The sequence below is a fragment of the Carcharhinus amblyrhynchos genome, chromosome 8, assembly GCF_965287045.1.
Source record: "Carcharhinus amblyrhynchos chromosome 8, sCarAmb.v2.hapA, whole genome shotgun sequence".
Lineage (NCBI taxonomy): Eukaryota > Metazoa > Chordata > Chondrichthyes > Carcharhiniformes > Carcharhinidae > Carcharhinus > Carcharhinus amblyrhynchos.
The window spans coordinates 82,462,815-82,481,048 of NC_137331.1; the positions used below are offsets into that span (position 1 = coordinate 82,462,815).

The following is an 18,234-nucleotide window of genomic DNA, read 5'->3' on the forward strand; positions in this document are numbered from 1 at the left end:
CATTGGACTGCTGAAAGTGGTGAGGAAGATATATTAGCTCAGTACAAAAGTGCTATTTAAATGTGTTTAAAGTTCTATTTCAATCTCCTTAACTTTTTACATTGGCATATACAACTCATGAAGATGTCTGCAAGTGTTTTCAAGGTTTGTTAATATCCATCTTTACCATTCTCTGCTTATTCTAAAGATTTCTATTTTCTCTGAAAACTATGTGCATCTGCATCAGTCTAACCTGCTCTCAGACCAGTGCCACCCTAAGCCAGCTATTATGAGGTAGTGATGTTAGTCTCAGGAAAGCTCTACTTCTACACTCCTAGTGAAGAGAAAAGTGCCCCTCCGCTGAGCAGCTCAATGGCATTTGATAAGAATTGAACTAGCACAATGGTGAATGAATTGAGTCACTAGCATGCTTTGCTGATTATTTCAGTAACTGCTCTCTTTAATCTCTTATCAAAGTCACAAATCACATCCTATGTGAATGTAGCAAAGGCAGACTATTCCTCCTTGAGCTGTCTGTAGTCTTTGAAAAAGTTGACTACACCATCCTCCTCCAGTATTCACCTCCATTGTTAAGTTGCATGGTACCGTGCTCAGGGGCTACAAGTGGATAAATAAGAATAGAACCAATGATTAACCCAAAATGGCTTCTCTTCCTGCTTCTGCTCAAAAGCAAGAAGTCTCACAAGTCCAGGTTAAAGTCCAACAGGTTTATTTGGTATCACAAGCTTTTGGAGTGCTACTCCTTCATCAAGTGAGTCAACTTGACTGTGCCCACCCCAGTCCAATGTCGATATCTCTACATCATCTGCTCAAAAGGCCAGAGACCTGGCTCATGTGACCTTCCTTACTCAGTGACTTCAACAAAAGATTTTTATCCAGTATCTGGAATTTGGCTTTGTTTTCCTGACTGATGATGACTCAGCCTTTATTAATTGAGAGGGGTGCCATCATGTTGAGTGCCTGGTGTTTGGGAAGCCATTGTCTCAACTGACCCATAGACTCTGCAAGCAAGTAAGGTTGGCTTATCAATCGCAAATGGCATTCCTGCAGCTCTTGAAATTGGTCTGTCAAATACTCAAGCATAACCAAGTGTGACATTCCCAAAACCAACAAGAGAATTATTTTGTTTTGGACACTGTTGTAGATAATTTCCAAACAGAGCTTCATCCATCTTAATTGTTTGTGTTCAGCAGAAAGTTCCAGTTTAAAAATAAGAGCTAGTAATAATGATAAAGATTTTAAATATCTACAGGATTGGATTTTTATTCCATGTTGGAGGAACCAAACAATTATCTGATGAAAGCATCTTCCAATCCTTCTGAGAATTAATATTTTGAAGTAACTGTTTTTAAGATGAACATTTACTTATATCCCAGTTCTATAAATTGATTAAGTCTGACTGAAACTTAGAATTTTGTTTCTTATGAATTCTAACTCATTAGTGGTTCCATAACAGGTGATACGCTTCTTGCAATCCAGGCCCCTTCTGGTACACAACTGGAAGTTCCAATTCCTGAACTGGTACGTTTATTGTTGCCAAATACTCATTTCTGTTTTACTATTAGACTGGTTATTTCTGTGCTCCTGTATTAGCATTTTGATGTGGATGAAACTCCAGGTTTTAACAGGTTTTTTTGCATTGTCAATCATACTTAATAGCAGGCGTTGTAATGAGTGAATAGTAAAATTAACTTTAGCTGCTGGGTTTATCCTTGCAGCAGAGGCCAGTCAATTTAACCTCTGGTGGGGGAAGCTTTCGTAAGTGACAACTCGGGACAAAATTAAATTACTTGGGCCCATAAGGGTTAATTATGGGAAGTCAGCACTGACTTGTTACGTGCAAATTATGTTTAACTAACTAGCTTGCATTTTTTGTTGAGGGTAATAGGATTTAATAGGGCAATGTTGTTGATGTGTTTATGGACTTCCGAAAGGCATTTGGTACAGTGCTGCAGAACAGATTTGTGAGCAAAGTTTGAGTGCCTGGAATAAAAGTGACCATGGCAACATTGTAGAAAATTGGCTGAGTGATGGGAAACAGTGGTGGTGAATGGTTGTTTTTTTTGGTCTTGAGGAAAGTATATAGTAAAGTTCCCCTGAGATTGGTTTTAGGATTTATATTAACAACCTAGACTTTGGGGTACAGGGCACAATTTCAAATTTGTGCACTCTGAGGAAGTTGGTGCTAAATTTACTTGAGGGAGATAGACAGTTTGGTGAAATGGGTGGACAAATGGCAAACAAAATTTAATGCATAAAAATGCAGAATGATTAATTTTGATAGGAATAATAGAAGAAACTATAAACTGGGATAACTTGAACCATAATTACAACAGATTTTCAAGACATCTGACAGGATTGATCATATAGTTATAGTCAAATTGATAAAGTTAAATGTACATGAGATTTGTGTCCAAAGGATTGCTGACTTCCTCACTAACTGCTCAAAATTGGCTGCCAATATGAAATTAACAGTAGGTGTGCCTTGGCACTCACTAGGGCCAATTGTTTTCCTAATCCTTATTAATGATGTCCTCTCTTTCTGGCCTCAAATACTGGAAAAACGTAGACAAAACAGCAACCGCAGAGTCAGGACTCTGGGTGCAGTCAGGTGAGATTTAGGAGACTGATAGTCAATCAGTGGCATGGGGAAAACAGGATACAAATAAATGCCACTAAATGTAATATCACTCGAATAGACATAAACACATGCCCCTAGACAGAAGGTTAGGTAATTATGCCCTAGTAGAGCTAGAAGCCTTGAAAATCTTTTGTATGCTGACTTGAAGTGGTATGGCCAAGTGGACAACATGATTCTAAAAACATAAACAGATATTCATTCTCAATCCCTTTTAAATTTTAATTTGGGAACATTCACAACATTTAAGAAGCATTTAGATAAACACTTGAAACATAGCATAGAAGGCTACGGACCTTGTTGAAAAATAGGATTGGAATAGATAGGTGCTTGACATGGTGCAGACATGATGGGTCAGAGGGCCTCCGACTCTGTGACTCTAATCAACTTAACTCTTTTAATATCCTGTCCACTACTTATGTGCAGAATTTGTCTGTTTTTGTTCCTATGAGTGTTGCTTGTTTGCATGTGTTTAACCTGATTATTTAGTCCATATGTCAATTTTTAGATGTATATCATTCTGCAATTCAGCCTTCAAGCTGCAAACATTTATTGTATCATGTTCAAATCCCATTATTTAAAATAAAGGGTACAATTCTAAAGGGGGTATAGCAACAGAGGGACCTGGGCTGGGGTGGGTTTATGTGCAGAATGTTTTGGAGGTTGACAGCACAGTTAATGAACAAATAAGGACATACAGTACAAAAGAAAATTATGATAAATCTCTATAACACACTGGTTCAACCCCAGTTAGAGCCTGGTGGAGACACATTCGTTTGTGGCTTTCAAAAGACTTGGATCATTACCTGAAGGAGAAAAAAATTCAAAGCTATCGGAAAAAGGCAGGGAAGCAGCCAGAAATAAATTGTTCTTGTAGAAAGTTGGCACAGATACGACAAGCTGAAGGGCATCCTGTGTTGTAACCATTCTATGATGCTATAATTTCTCAAGTTCATACTTAGCTGTTCATCATTTTGAAATAATGCAGATCCATACAATAAGCCTAAATGCCTTTAATTTGCTTAACTTTTAAATTATAAGTGCAATTTTTGGAAATTACAGTTCTTGTTTCAGTTGGTGTCATTCAGTTCTGGGTCACAAGATGATGAGTTCAAGCCTTGCACCATAAATTTAACAGACTAACACTCCTTTTATTAAGGGACTGCTCGAGGTGCCAAATCATTGAATGAGACATTAAGCTGAGTGGTGTGCACCTGATAAGGTGTAAGTTAATATTCCTTGAGACTATTTGAAGAAGAAATTTATTTTGGTCATGGTTTAATAAGGAACTAGCCAGTCATCAAGTTACTGCATGGTGTCATTTCTATTGCAAAATGGTTGATGTATTCATTTAAATGAGTCACCTTCAAGTGATTAGATGTCAGGATTAATGTCGTTTAGATTTTATAAATAGCTATATTAAAAGCTAGCGGTAAGCCTGTAGCTTGTCTTTTGAATACTTAAATGAACAGTTTGTTTATGGTACAACAGCTCTAATATACTTAGTGATTAAGTAAGTTGAAGCATTTCTGAAATGTGAAATGAAAATGCATATGCACTTTTTAAATGGACACATCAGGAATAAAAATACATTACTTGAAATATGCAGCAATTCCAACAGCAACTGTAAAGAGAAACAAAATAGGTTAATGTTTGAATCATAGAATCCTACAGTGCAGGAGGAGGCCATTCTGCCCATCAAATCTGTACCAACAACAATCCTACCCAGACCCTGTCCCCACAATCCCATATATTTACCTTGCTAATCCCTCTAACCTCACACCCTGGACACTAAGGGACAATTTAGCATGGCCAATCAACTAACCTGCACATCTTTGGATCGTGGGAGGAAACTGGAGTATCCGGATGAAACCCATGCACACGTAGGGAGAATGTGCAAATTCCACACAGACAGTGACCCAAGCTGGGAATTGAACCCAGGTCCTTGTAGCTTGTAGCTTAAATGAGTGAGTGAAGATGAGGGGAAGAGGAATGAGTGTGGACGAGACAGTTGCCAAGAGAGTGAATAGAAGTTCACACCTGCACACAAATGATGAAACCTGAAGGTGCTCCTGCATTACAGTGGAGTTAAGGATACCGAACAGCCAGCTGATATTGAGTAGTGCAAGAATAGGCCACTACAATTGTCATACATTTAACATCACACACGTTTTAACATCACAATACGTTTTGCCTCAGGGATGTTACAGTCTTTGCCTGTTTAATAATGAATTTTTTGTCTCCACAGGCATTTAAGTCCAGCAAGGGGCATGCATGCGGCAGGTTGTAGTGGGCTGCTCTTGGACGTTGCTTCGGGAGTTGCCTATTGCTTCATGTCGTTAGTGTGCTTAAACTGGACCATCTCGAGGGCAACATGACAGCTCAGAGACTATCTCTGTTGCTGTGCGGACACATGGATTTGGGCCTGTGTCTGTGGGAGTTTGCACGTTCTCCCCGTGGTTGCGTGGGTTTCCTCCGGGTACTCCGGTTTCCTCCCACATCCCCAAAGATGTGCTTTTAGGCTGATTGATTGGGTACTAAATTGTCCCTAAATTGGACCTCCCTGATCCTGGCACATTAGGCGTAGACTAAAATCATGAATAGGACACTGAGACAGTGGGACGGCGGCGCGGGCTCATTGGGCCGAAGGGCCTGTTTCCCGTGCTGTGTTGTTCTTTGTTCTTTGTTCTTATCAGGTCGAGAGGAGCACTCCTGACTCCAAGTTTAGATAAGCAATGTAGCGAGTGTGGTCGGTGAGCAAATATATGAGAGACTGACTGGAATTTTTGTTTAATATATAAAATGGAATTAAAATTTGAAATATTTGAATTAACGATGGGAATTTTTTAATAAATTATTTTTCCAATAAAAGGGACCAAATGGACAAAAAAAATACCAGATTAATTTGAAAAGTCAATCGGGACCTATTCACGTTCTACTTATTAATAAGGAATCCAACTGCTCGAAGCCTGTTGTGTTTCCCGTTCCTCCACCAGATGACCTCCTACAATCACAACAAAATATTGCAATACCATCATGCCCAGAAAAATTCACTTCAACTTCACTTCCATCAGACCGAGTTGTCTCCTTGAAGGAACCATACCTTGTTCAGGTGCCCTTACCCAGGCAGTCTCCTGGTGAGTTGTGGGAAAATTAATGACTTAAATTTATATAAGTTTATGTATAAAAGATGCTTATTCTTGGGTCTAGTTTTTCTATGGGTATATGTAACTAGGAGCAAGTGAAGTCAAGTTGAAATTTAAGCTGCCACATAACACATAGAAAATGGATGCTCACTTTATTTATAGATCATAAATTTATAATATATAAACACGCTAATGGAGCGACAATAATTCAAACTTTTTTACTTCAAAAAATATCTTTGTACTTAGCAACATTTACATCAATCATCTTAGATCATGATTTGCCTTGCTCTAGTACCACTGTTTTTGTCATTTGTCCTTGTAAGGAAGATACGACAATGTTTCCATATGCTGTTTTAAATGTCTAACTATTTTAAAATCAGATTGTGACCTGCAGCTGCCTGGTATTGCATCAGGTGTCCCTTACTCAAACATGGCAGACACAGCAGAAAGTTACAAAGAGGTGACAAATGAATCACTACAGAACATTCGAGAACAGAACGGATTACAATCACTGCTTCCCCTAGATGTTGGGAGCATTCTCAAACATGCTCCAGCGTCATATGAGCAAACAAAGACAGAAGATTCAAATGGTAAGGAAAAATCTAGGGCAAAGATTTACTGAGTTTGTGTATCACAAGCAGTGCTTAAAATTGTTCTTTTTCTGTCCTCATTTTAATTTTCATTTGTCTCAGCTTGAGCTTTTTTTTGTTTCAAAGAATCAGACCAAACTGATGAAAGCAAAATCTGAAATCTGAAACCAAAAGGGAAAATGCTGGAAAATCTCTACAGGTCTGGCAGCACCTGTAAGGAGAGAAAAGAGCTCACATTTTGAGTCCAGATGACCCTTTATCAAAGCTAAATTGATATACCATTTTAAATTGTACCTGACTCATTTTTGGCTGCAAAAATTAAAACAGCTTCACAACACTAATCTATACATAAAGTGGAATTCTTTCACTGTTATATGTTGCAGACAGGAGGGTGGTTAATTTAAACAACTCTGATTTCGCCTTTCAATATCCATCTGTAAAAAGAAATAGGGTCATAATTTTCCTAAATTTAGAGTATTCAATCCAAGAACAACTTGCACAGCAAACTTGAGGTAAGATAAAATAAGAGGTTAGGTTATTTTTACATACACAAGCAGGCGAAGAGTTTCGCAATATCTGCCCCTTTTTGCACTCATACAGTACCAAGAGGGATAAAGGAAAAGGAAAGCAGTTCAAGGGCTGAGCAGAATAAAATGCAAATTAGGTTTCACGTGAATTCAGACTCCAGAATCAAAAATCTAATGGGATATTTCTTCAGAGGGGATGGGGACTGTTGCAGGATGATCTGTATTTCCAGAAATAACACTTCCACCAGGAGAGAAGGCACATGTAGTTGACATAGTCTTGAAGGCACAAGTCTCAATATTCCAGTAGTTTCACAATTTTCATGAGGGCCAGAGACCTTTTTGCTTCCAACCTCTTGATGGTAGAGCATATTAGCCTGAAGATCTGTCTCTTCCAAGGTCAAATACTAATTACCTAAACTTCGAACATTTGGTTAATCAAAGTTCAGACAGCTCAAGCCTTGATTGTGACAGTGGTTTCAGGTTATTGAATGAGGCCTGTAGATGAAAGCCATTTTGTGTTGGAAAAGGTCATGCTTAGGCCACTGGTACCAGATTGGAGACGAGGAATTGCAAACAGTCGCCGTTCGCTGGCTGGGGCAGATATCTTGTTTGTGAAGCGATTGTTTTGGCTTGGCTGGAACGTTTATATGATGCAAGGCATGTTATATTTCAGGAGATAAGAGGTTAGGGCTTTGTTCACTTTCAGATTGCTCAGAAACCTCCAGAAGCTAACATGTAATCAGCTTAAGCCATTATAAAAAGGATATTATTAAACTAGAAAGAGTGCAAAAGAGATTTACTAGGATGCTACCAGGGCTTGATGGTTTGAGTTATAAGGAGAGGCTTGACAGACTGGGACCTTTTTCCTCTTGAGCGTAGGAGGCTGAGGGGTGATTTTATAGAGGTCTATAAAATGGAGGGGCACAGATCAGCTAGATAGCCAATATCTTTTCCCAAAGATAGGGGAGTCTAAAACTAGAGGGCATAGGTTTAAAAGGGGAAAAATACAAGTGTCCAGAGGGGCAATTTTCTCACACAGGATAGTGAATGTTTGGAACAAGCTGTCAGAGGTAGTAGTAGAGGCAGGTTCAATTTTGTCTTTTGAAAAGTATTTAGACAGTAACATGGGTAAGATGGGTGTAGAGGGATGTGGGCCAAATGCAGGCAATTGGGACTGGCTTAAGGGTTTTCAAACAAAAGGGCAGCATGGACAACTTGGTCCAAAGGGCCATGCTGTAAACCTCTGACTCTATTTTATCAGTCCAGCAATAGTCCCATTTTGAAAAACAGGCAAAAGTAATTTTCGATATTAGTCTGGCTGCAGAGACATACATTTATTTTCTATTCCATCGCGACCTGGACAAGTACGAGTTGTCTTACTACTTTTGCCATTACAGGTTGGAGATAGCACATCAATGTTGTGCCACTAAAATGGAATCAAGGCCATTTCTCATCTGCATTGCATGTTGTCTTTAGAGATGTGTTAAGCCAGCACAGTGTCTTTGTTTTGTGTTAGCACGGTGTCTTTTCTTTGTGTTCTTTGCCTCATCAATTTGGGATTAACAATTTTTTACCAATGTGTAAACAGTCACGAAAGAAACAGTTAGTGTACAATTTGCAGGCACATGGTAGACTGTAGGATTTGAGTACAATGCAACAGTTGTGATCATTTTTTAATTATTAAAAACTTGTGCAATCCACTGCCTGTAAACTGTTGAACTGTTTTTGTAGTTAAATTATATTTTCTGCTGCTTTGAGTTTCAATTTACCAAGTGCCAGTTCTCTTTCACAGGTGTGGGTAAAATCTGCAATCAATTGCAAAGGAATGTAGAAAGCTACTTTGATATGTCTAGCTGACTCCTTGAGTTCAATCCACATCTGAAATTCTTCTAAACTCGGTTTACTGAGCACTAGAAGTGCTCCTTGCCTATTCAGCTGATGTTGCATTTGTGTGGTTGACTCTTAAATGCCCCCTTGAGCAATTAGGGATAGGCAATGATCAGTCTTTCAATGGAAAACTGGGGCATGCATGTTTTGATCAGGGCATGGGAGGTTGAAATCCAGAACTCTGGCTCTATGGCATCTGAACATTTTTTCTTTCTGACTAAACTTGTGCACTTTTCTTTCATTTCAGGAACTATTGATGGGGACATTATGGATGAATTTATGTCATCAGATGGTAAGTTATAGCTCATCAATCTCTGCTGTAAAATTTGCATTTTTTAAATACCATTGTATCTCCCACAACTGTAACCTTGCTCATTCTCTGGATATTTTGTTTATGGGAATTTTTTTATTGAGCAACAGAGTAAAATATTTGAACACAACAAAATGTGTAACTTTTCAATATATTAAATGGAGTTAAATTAATCTCCCATGTGTAAGGTATCATTTTGGACACTGACTTTGACCAGAGAAAGCAACATTAAAACTCAATGAACAAAAATATTCAAGTATTACATTTTAAAGCAGCTTCAATCTATGCCAGGTTAATGGAAAAGGTGAGGTGTATGTAGATTTGGAACTTTGCATGTGATGGTTGAAATATGTGGTCAGATCACATTTAGAATATTGTGAGCAATGTTGGACCCTGTATCTAAGAAAGGATGTGCTGGCCTTGGAGAAGGTCCAGAGGAAGTTCGTGAGAATGATCCCAGGAATGAAAAAGGCTTGATGTATGAAGAGCATTTGAGGACTCTGCATCTGTACTCGACGGAGTTTAGAAGATGAGGAGAGAATCTCATTGAAATTTACAGAATATTGGAAGACTTGGACAGATTGGATGTGGAGAAGATGTTTCCATTAGTGGGAGACATTAGGATTCGAGGGTACAGTCTCTGATTTAGAACCAAACAAAGAACAAAAACAGCCCAGGAAACAGGCCCTTCGGCCCAACGAGCCCACGCCACCATCTTAACACCACCAGTCGTCGTCCCCTCCACCCATGACCCTTGTCTAATGTTTTACGGCCATCCACATTGAGGGAAACTAATTTAGGGACAATTTATTACTACCAATCAGCCTAACAGCACATCTTTGGGGTGTGGGAGGAAACAGGAGCACCTGGAGAAAATCCAAGCAAGCCCAAATCCATGTGTCTGCACAGCAATCAGTGATAGTCACTGAGCTGTCGTCTTGCCCAGTATCTGGTCCAGTTTAGGCACACACTAACAACATGAAGCACTAGGCCAATCTCGAACAACCAAGAGCAGCCCAAGTACGACCCATCGTGTGTATGCCCCTCGTTGGACACAAGGTGGACCAATTTAAAACCTGTGAATGAAAAGAGGAAAAAAAAACATTATTATTGTACCATATCCATTTTACCTGACCAGGGACGCCCCAATGCTAATGACCCTTATTTAAAACAATCTCCTATATCCACCCATCTCCAACCCACTCATGTGCCTGTCTAAGTTACTCTTAAATGACTCTAGCGTGTTTGCCTCCACCACCTTACTTGGCAAAGCATTCCATACCCCCACTACCCTCTGTGTGAAAAACCTCCCTCTAATATCTGTTTCCCCCCCCCCCCCCCTCACCTTAAGTCCATGGCCCCTTGTCCTATGTGTCTCTGTCATAGGAAATAGCTTACCTCTGTTTACTCTATCTGTACCCTTCATAATCTTATATACCTCTATTAGATCCCCCCTCAGTCACTGTCTTTCAAGGGAAAAGAGCCCCAATTTCTTCAATCTTTCCTCATACCCCAGTCCTTCCATACCAGGCAACATCCTGGTAAACCTCCTCTGCACTCTCTCCAGAGTCTCCACGTCCTTCCGGTAGTAAGGCGACCAGAACTGGACGCAGTACTCCAAACGCGGCCTAACGAACGTTCTACAACTGCAACATTAGACTCCAGCTCTTATATTCTATACCCCTTCCTATAAAGGCTAACATACCATAGGCCTTCTTCACCACACTCTCCACTCGCACTGCCACCTTCAAAGACTTGTGCACTTGCACCCCCAGGTCTCGCTGCGATTCTATACTTCTTATGGGCTTACCCTTTATCATATAACTCCCCCCTACGTTATTCCGGCCAAAATGCATCACCTCACATTTATCCAGATTAAACTCCATTTGCCGTGTATCTGCCCAATCTATCAGCCTATCAATATCCCGTTGTATTGCCAGACACTGCTCCTCACTGCCCGCCAATCCAGCCATCTTGGTGTCATCAGCAAATTTGCTGATCACACCACCTACTCCCTCTTCCAAGTCATTTATATATAGTACAAAGAGAAGAGGTCCCAGTACTGAGCCCTGCGGCATGCCACTAGTGACAGACCTCCAGCTAGAAAAGGACTCCTCCACTACTATTCTCTGAGTCCTCTTTGCAATGATGTGGATATGCCGGCGTTGGACTGGCGTAAACACAGTAAAAAGTCTGACAACACCAGGTTTTAGTCCAACCTATTTATTTGATAATATACCCGAAAGCTTGCGAGTATATTATCAAATAAATAGGTTGGACTAAAACCTGGTGTTGTCAGACTTTTTACTCCTCTTTGCAAGCCAGTTCTCTACCCATCTAGATACCTGGCCAAGTATCCCATGAGCTTTAATGTTCTCAACCAACCTACCGTGAGGGACTTTGTCAAACGCCTTACTGAAATCCATATAGATGACATCAACGGCTTGTCCTTCAACCATTTTTGTCACCTCCTCAAAGAATTCTACCAGACTGATAAGGCAAGACTTCCCCTTTACAAAGCCATGCTGCGTATCCTTAATCAGATCGCAACGCTCTAAGTGCTCATACATCCTATCCCTAAGAATCCTCTCCATCAACTTGCCTACCCCCTGACGTTAAACTCACCGGCCTATAGTTACCCAGGCTATCCCTCCTACCTTTTTGAAACAACGGTATCACGTTCGCTATCCTCCAGTCCTCTGGGACCTCACCTGTGTCCAAAGAAGAGACAAAGATTTGCGTCAGAGGCCCAGCAATCTCATCTCTCGTCTCCCTAAGCAGCCTAGGATAAATGCCATCGGGCCCCGGAGATTTATCGGTTTTAATGCTACCTAAAAACCCTAACACTTCTTCCCTCGTAATCAATAGATCTTTCAATTGATCTACCGCTCCCTCGATGACCGTACCAGACATCAAGCCCCTCTCCTTCGTGAATACCGACGCAAAGTATTCATTCAGGATCTCCCCCATTCCCTCTGCCTCTAAACACAATTCCCCTCATCTGTCCCTGAGAGGACCGATTTTACCCCAGCCACCCTTTTGCTCTTAAGATAGGAGTAAAATGCCTTTGGATTCTCCTTAATTCTACCTGCCAAAGCCATCTCATGCCCCCTCTTTGCTCTCCTAACTCCCCTTTTGAGATCCCTCCTATTCTCTCTGTATTCCTCCAACGCACTCTCCATTCCCAGCTGCTTAGACCTGACATACGCCTCTTGTTTCTTCCTAAGCAGGTCTTCTATATCTCTAGTAATCCACGGCTCTCTAATCCTACCTTTCCCATCCTTCCTCCTAACCAGCACATGCCTTTCCTGCACCCATTGCAGTTTTCCCTTGAAAGACTCCCACATGTCTAACGTGGTCTTGCCTTCCAACAGCCTATCCCAGTCTGTATCCCTAAGCTCCTGCCTAATCCGGCTGTATCTAGCCTTCCCCCAATTTAGCACCCTCCCTTTAGGACAGCTGTCATCTTTTTCCATTTGTATCCTAAAGTAGACAGAGTTGTGGTCACTATTAGCCACATGTTCGCCTACTGCAACCTCAACCACCTGACCCGGCTCATTGCCCAGAACTAAATCCAGTATAGCCCCCTCTCTAGTCGGGCTATCTACATACTACTGCAAGGATCCTTCCAATACACATCTTACGAATTCCTCCCCGTCCGACCCCCCCCCCCCCCAGCTCTAGGCACCTTCCAATCCACCCCAGTGAGATTAAAATCTCCCACTACAACAACCCTGTTCTTCCTACACTTATCCAAAATGTCCCTACATATACCCTCTTCCACGCCCGCGGGCTGTCGGGTGGCCTATAGTACACTCCTAGCATAGTAATGGCCCCCTTCCTATTCCTCAACTCCACCCACAGAGACTCAATTCCCAACCCCCCCATGTTATCCTCCCTCTGCACCGCTGTGATCTGCTCCCTAACTAAGAGCACCACTCCCCCTCCTCTTTTCAACCCTCCCCTATCACACCTAAAACACTTATACCCTGGAATATTTAGCTGCCAGTCCTACCCCTCCTTTAACCATGTCTCTGTCACTGCCACCACATCTAAATTCCTCGCAAACATCAAGGCCTTAAGTTCATCCGTCTTACCCGTCACACTCCTCGCATTAAAACAGATGCACTGAAGACCCTCAGGCCCACTCGGATCCTCCTCCTGGGAGATTTTCCTATCATCTAGACTTACCCTGACCTCCAACTCATTCCCACTCCCAGTGCCTGAGCTGTCTCTCACCTCCCCACCCCCCCTCCGTATTAGTTTAAACCCTGCCGAAACACTCCAGCTAACCTCCCAGCTAAAATATGTGTACCCTTCCCATTTAAATGTTCCCTATCCCACTTATACAAGTGCCCTTCCCAATGGTCTACAAAACTAAAACCCTCTGTCCTGCACCAATCCCTCAGCTACGCATTCAGCTGTAGGATCTCATTATTTTTATCCCTGCTATTGCTGGGCATTGGCAGCAGCCCAGAGATTGCCACCCTGGAGGCCCTGCACTTCACCCTGGCTCCAACTCCCTGAACTGCCTACGTATTTCCCCCCTACTCTTCCTTCCTACGTCTTTCTCTCCTATGTGTATAATTACATCCGTCTGGGTCCCTTGGCCCTTCAAGATTCCCTCTACCCTCTCCGACACATCCTGTACCCCTGCTCCAGGGAGGCAGACTACCATCCTGGACTCCCGCTTTTGTCCACAGAACCGCCTATCAATTCCTCTAACCCTCCCATCCCCCACCACTATCTCACATCCAGCCCCCTTCCTTCCCTCTGAGGCATTCCGGTCTTCCCCTCATGCCCTTTCCACCTCAGTTGGTGCCTTACCCCTGATATCTTGAGAGACTACCCCTGGAGTAGCCTTTAGAACATTATTCCTCTTCTTTTTCCCCTTCCTAACTGTAACCCACCCATTTCCCCCCATCCCCCATCTCCCCCCGGCTCAGGGATCCCCTCTTTGCCCTGACTAAAAATAAATCCTCCAGCCTCAGCTCCAGTTGCCTAACCTGGGCCCTCAAACGCTGCAACTCCAGACACTTGGTGCAGATGTGGACTCTCCAGAGATGCTGTGTCTCCAGGAACTCCCACATATTGCACCTTACACAGCTGACAAGCCTCCCCATGGACCCTGCCATTTAATTGACCACCCTTAAACTTATGGACACAGTTGGAAAAATTTGACCAGTAACTCACCTTGCCTAAGCCTGCTCTCGCCAAAGCCCTTGCAGCACTCACTCAGCATCCGCCTCACTCTGTTGCCCGCTGTCTACTGCGGTCTTTTTGTACTCCCGCACTCCCCTCGCGCCTAGGTCCCACAAAACTGCAAAAAAATCCCGCGAACCAGCAATGCAATTGAAAAAAATCAGTACACTCGCAGTTTAGACTTACCAGCCACCAATACACTGCTCCAAGATGAGAAGGAATTTCTTCAGTCAGAGGGTGGTGAATTTGAGGAATTCAGAAGGCAATGGAGGCCAACTCATTGAGTGTATTTAAGACAAAGATGGATAAGTTCTTGATTGGTAAAGGGATCAAAGATTGTGGGGGGGTGGAGAAAAGGTGGGAGACCTGGGTTAAGAAACATATAAAACATGATTGAATGATGGAGCAGACTAGATGTGCTCCTGTATCTTATGGTCTTATAGGAAATATAGATTCTCCCATTCAAATCATTGTGAGTAGCGGGGGCCCAAGCACTGATCCCTCCAGTTCCCCAATTGACACAGCTTGTCACTCAAGTCTAATCTATTCCTACACTCTGTTTCCTGTCTGATAACCAATTCTAGTTTAAGTTTATTCATTAGTGTCACAAGTAGGCTTATATTAACACTGCAATGAAGTTGCTGTGAAAATCCCCTAGTCGCCACACTTCAGCACTTGCTCAGGTACACTGAGAATTTAGCTTTAGCATGACCAGTGTGCCTACCCAGCACATTCCCTCAGACATGGGGAGAACATGCAGACTCTGCACAAACAGTGACCCAAACTGGGAATCAAACCTAGGTCCTTGTCGCTGAGAGTCAGCGGTGCACTGAGCCCATCTTGATCCATGCCATTATGTTGCCCCTAATCTCATTTGCATACTAACTTTTTATGTGGGAATTAACCAAATGCTTTCTGAAAACCACATCCACTGGTTCTGTCTTATCTATTCTAAAAACTCAATTTGTCAACCATGATTTCCCTTTCATAAATCCATGTTGACGTTGTCTAATCCCATTGATGTTTTCTAAGTGTCCTGTATCACATCCTTTATCATAGACGCTAGCATTTTTCCCTGCTACTGATAAGCTAACTGGTTTGTCATTCCCTGTTTTCTCCTTCCCTCTTTTTTTAAACAGTGTGGTTACGTTTGCCACCCTCTACCATTTCCTTGTTCTCTGTTATAAATCGTCCCGTTTCAGATAGTAAGATACCTACATTTGCCTTCATAATCTTTTGCTTTTTATATACTTTTACAGTCCTTATTCCTTACAAGTTTAATGTCATACTATGTTTCCCCTCTTGATTAATATCTTTGCTGTCCTTTACTGAATTCTAAACAGCTCCAAATGCTCAAGCTTACTACCTTTTTCTAGCAACTTTATGTGACTTCTCTTTGGATCTAATACTATCCTTTATTTCTTTTGTTAGTTGTGATTGTACCACTTTTTCCTATTGTGATTTTGCACCAGGAAGGAATTTGTAACTGTTGCAATGCATGTATTCATTCCTTAAATATTAGCCATTGCCTAACCAAAATAATGCCTTTTATTGAAGTTCCTCAGTCTAGCTTGGCCAATCATCTCTCTCACATCTTTGTAGTTTTCTTTGTTTCGCTTTAGAACCCCAGTTTCAAACTGGACTATTTCACTTCCAATCATGTTATGGTCACCAAGTCAGCTATGACAGCCCTACAATTGTGCAAACTATCAAATGCTGTCTGCAACAGAGTATATCTTAGTCAGGAACAATCAGTTGCCTTCAAAAGTAGGGAGTAAGTCAGTGACAAAAAAGTACTTATAACAGGTGACTGAAGTTTTGTTTTAACTTTAGCCGATGGTTTCCCCAGTAATATGCTCTGTTTATCCCACAGTCTTTCCCCTCCTTCGACTTTCTCCTCCACCAGTTGATGAATACAGTTTCAATCTGGATGAAAATGAAGGTGTCTGTGATCTTTTTGATGTACAGATTTTTGAATTGCCAGTTTTAACTAGTGTGACCACCATTCCAAGATACTGAATCTACCTCTGGATCACCAAGTCAGCCTTCATAAACTACTTTGTTTCTATTTGTGAAGTTCACTACAGCATTATGGTCAAGACAAAAGTTTAAGGTTTCTGAACTTGTGTCCTTTATGCGTTTAAGTCTTAAACTGACTTTTTTATTGAATGGTTCAATTTGTTTTGTAGCACTGCCATGTAGCACACAATAGAATCATTTATTCTTATAATTGAATGCGATACTGCCATGGAATAATCTCATTAATGTTGCAACAAAAATATTTACTTCACTAATGACTTTCCTACTGCCTTTTTTAATAGGGTGGCAGAGAAATTTGATTATTTTTATATACTGCACACTTTTAAGTGCCTTTTTGGTTCTCGCACTTTCGGATTTTTATCTTGTACAGGAAAACCTGTCTCAGTTTAGAATTCAATCTAAGTAGTCTCCTAATGTGCTATTAGTTGACCACAAGATGTGCATTTTTAGGTCAATTTTGCTGTAATTGTACTACTCCCACACACTTCTTGATTTGAAGGGAAAGCGGTGTGTGTGGAGGAAGAATATCTAATAGCAGAATGTGCCCAAAAGACTTAACTTACATCCAGCTGTAAATTTTTTTTATAAATTCTTCATAGGATACAGACAGGACTGGCAAGGCCAGTATTTTATGTCTGATACTAATCTAGTATTATACTAAAAGCTACTGGTGAGTAGGATACACACAAATGTGAATAATCACAGTGCAATTACAACAAATATACAATAAATGGATGTTTAATTTTTGGTAGCTTATTGGTTATAATGCAAATATAATTCAAATATTCCCTTGCCTCCTACAATTGTTCAGTGTTCAAATGGATTTATGATACAACTTGGATAAAATTCAGTTAGTCCAAATGTTTTGCTTGGACCAGACTACCTTGTACATCTCATGAAATGTTTACAGTGTGTATTTTTGTTTAAGAGGATAAAATTGTCCCTTGGAGTGCCTCTAGTGTAGAATTACAAGAAAGTTCTTTGTACAATTCAGTTTTTATATTGACCAAAGCTGTTGTTCTAAAAAAGGGCAAAAGATTAAAGTGTCATCTCTCTGTTGTTGCATTCTTTTCTACATAGATGAATCAGTCATCTCTATTTTACTTTTTTTTTGTTGTGCTGTGCTTATAGCAATGGACCTGGATTATGGAATTTCAGCCTTTTGGTTGTAGCAGTATTTTACTAGTTAAAATCCAGATCATTTATCACAATTCACAATAATTTCTTCTATCTATAATTTTGCTTTTAGCATCTCTCCCCACCAAAACCATTCACCATCCTGACTTGGAAGTATGTTACTGCTCTTTCACAAGAGCACATGGACTGCAGCAGTTCAAGAAGGCAACTCACCATCACCCTATTCCCAAGGACAATTAGTGTTGAGCAAAAATGCTGACCTAGCCAGTGATGCACATATTCAAGGTATTTTAAAATCACACTCGATTGTAGCCTCGTACTGTGAATCTTGAAAAGGGGCACAAAATTGACCGAAAATGGAGTAAGGATTATGTGGATACCTAGCTGAAGATCCAATGCACTAGTAGGTGGGATTCTTGGCTATGGCAAGCAAGTTAACAAAATTGGAAAATCCCAGCCATGAATGAGGGCAGAAAGTTTTGGCTACCCATTTTACTGCTCTTGTATACGCACACAAACTGCTTGGACACTGTAGATAATGATACACAGAAATCAATGTTCAATAGCTCCCAGTCCTTCCTAATATTCCACCCCCAGAAATGTACTAGAAGGCAATAAAGAGTTTGCCTGAATTGAAGCCAACCCAGAATTTCTAATTCATGAAGACTTTTACAACCTTTTTTAGAAATTTATTCATTGCCCATGAGAGGGTACCTTGGATGCTGTTGGCTTTTATAAAATGGTCAAATGGTAGAAC

General features: G+C 41.0%; 1 protein-coding gene across 2 annotated transcripts in view; it reads left to right on the top strand.

Moving 5' to 3' along the window:
* Positions 1–17,951, top strand: part of e2f5 (E2F transcription factor 5) — a 33,080-nt gene extending 15,129 nt beyond the window's left edge. The window contains exons 4-9 of one of the 2 annotated variants that reach the window (XM_080194345.1): positions 101–144; positions 1,457–1,521; positions 5,511–5,775; positions 6,165–6,374; positions 9,036–9,080; positions 16,174–17,951. In XM_080194345.1, coding sequence (XP_080050471.1) covers positions 101–144; positions 1,457–1,521; positions 5,511–5,775; positions 6,165–6,374; positions 9,036–9,080; positions 16,174–16,319 — 775 coding nt within the window. In that variant the 3' untranslated portion in view covers positions 16,320–17,951. Of the gene's footprint in view, positions 1–100; positions 145–1,456; positions 1,522–5,510; positions 5,776–6,164; positions 6,375–9,035; positions 9,081–16,173 lie in introns of those variants that run through there. The other variant, XM_080194346.1, reaches the window with a different exon arrangement.
* Positions 17,952–18,234: the final 283 nt, after the last annotated feature.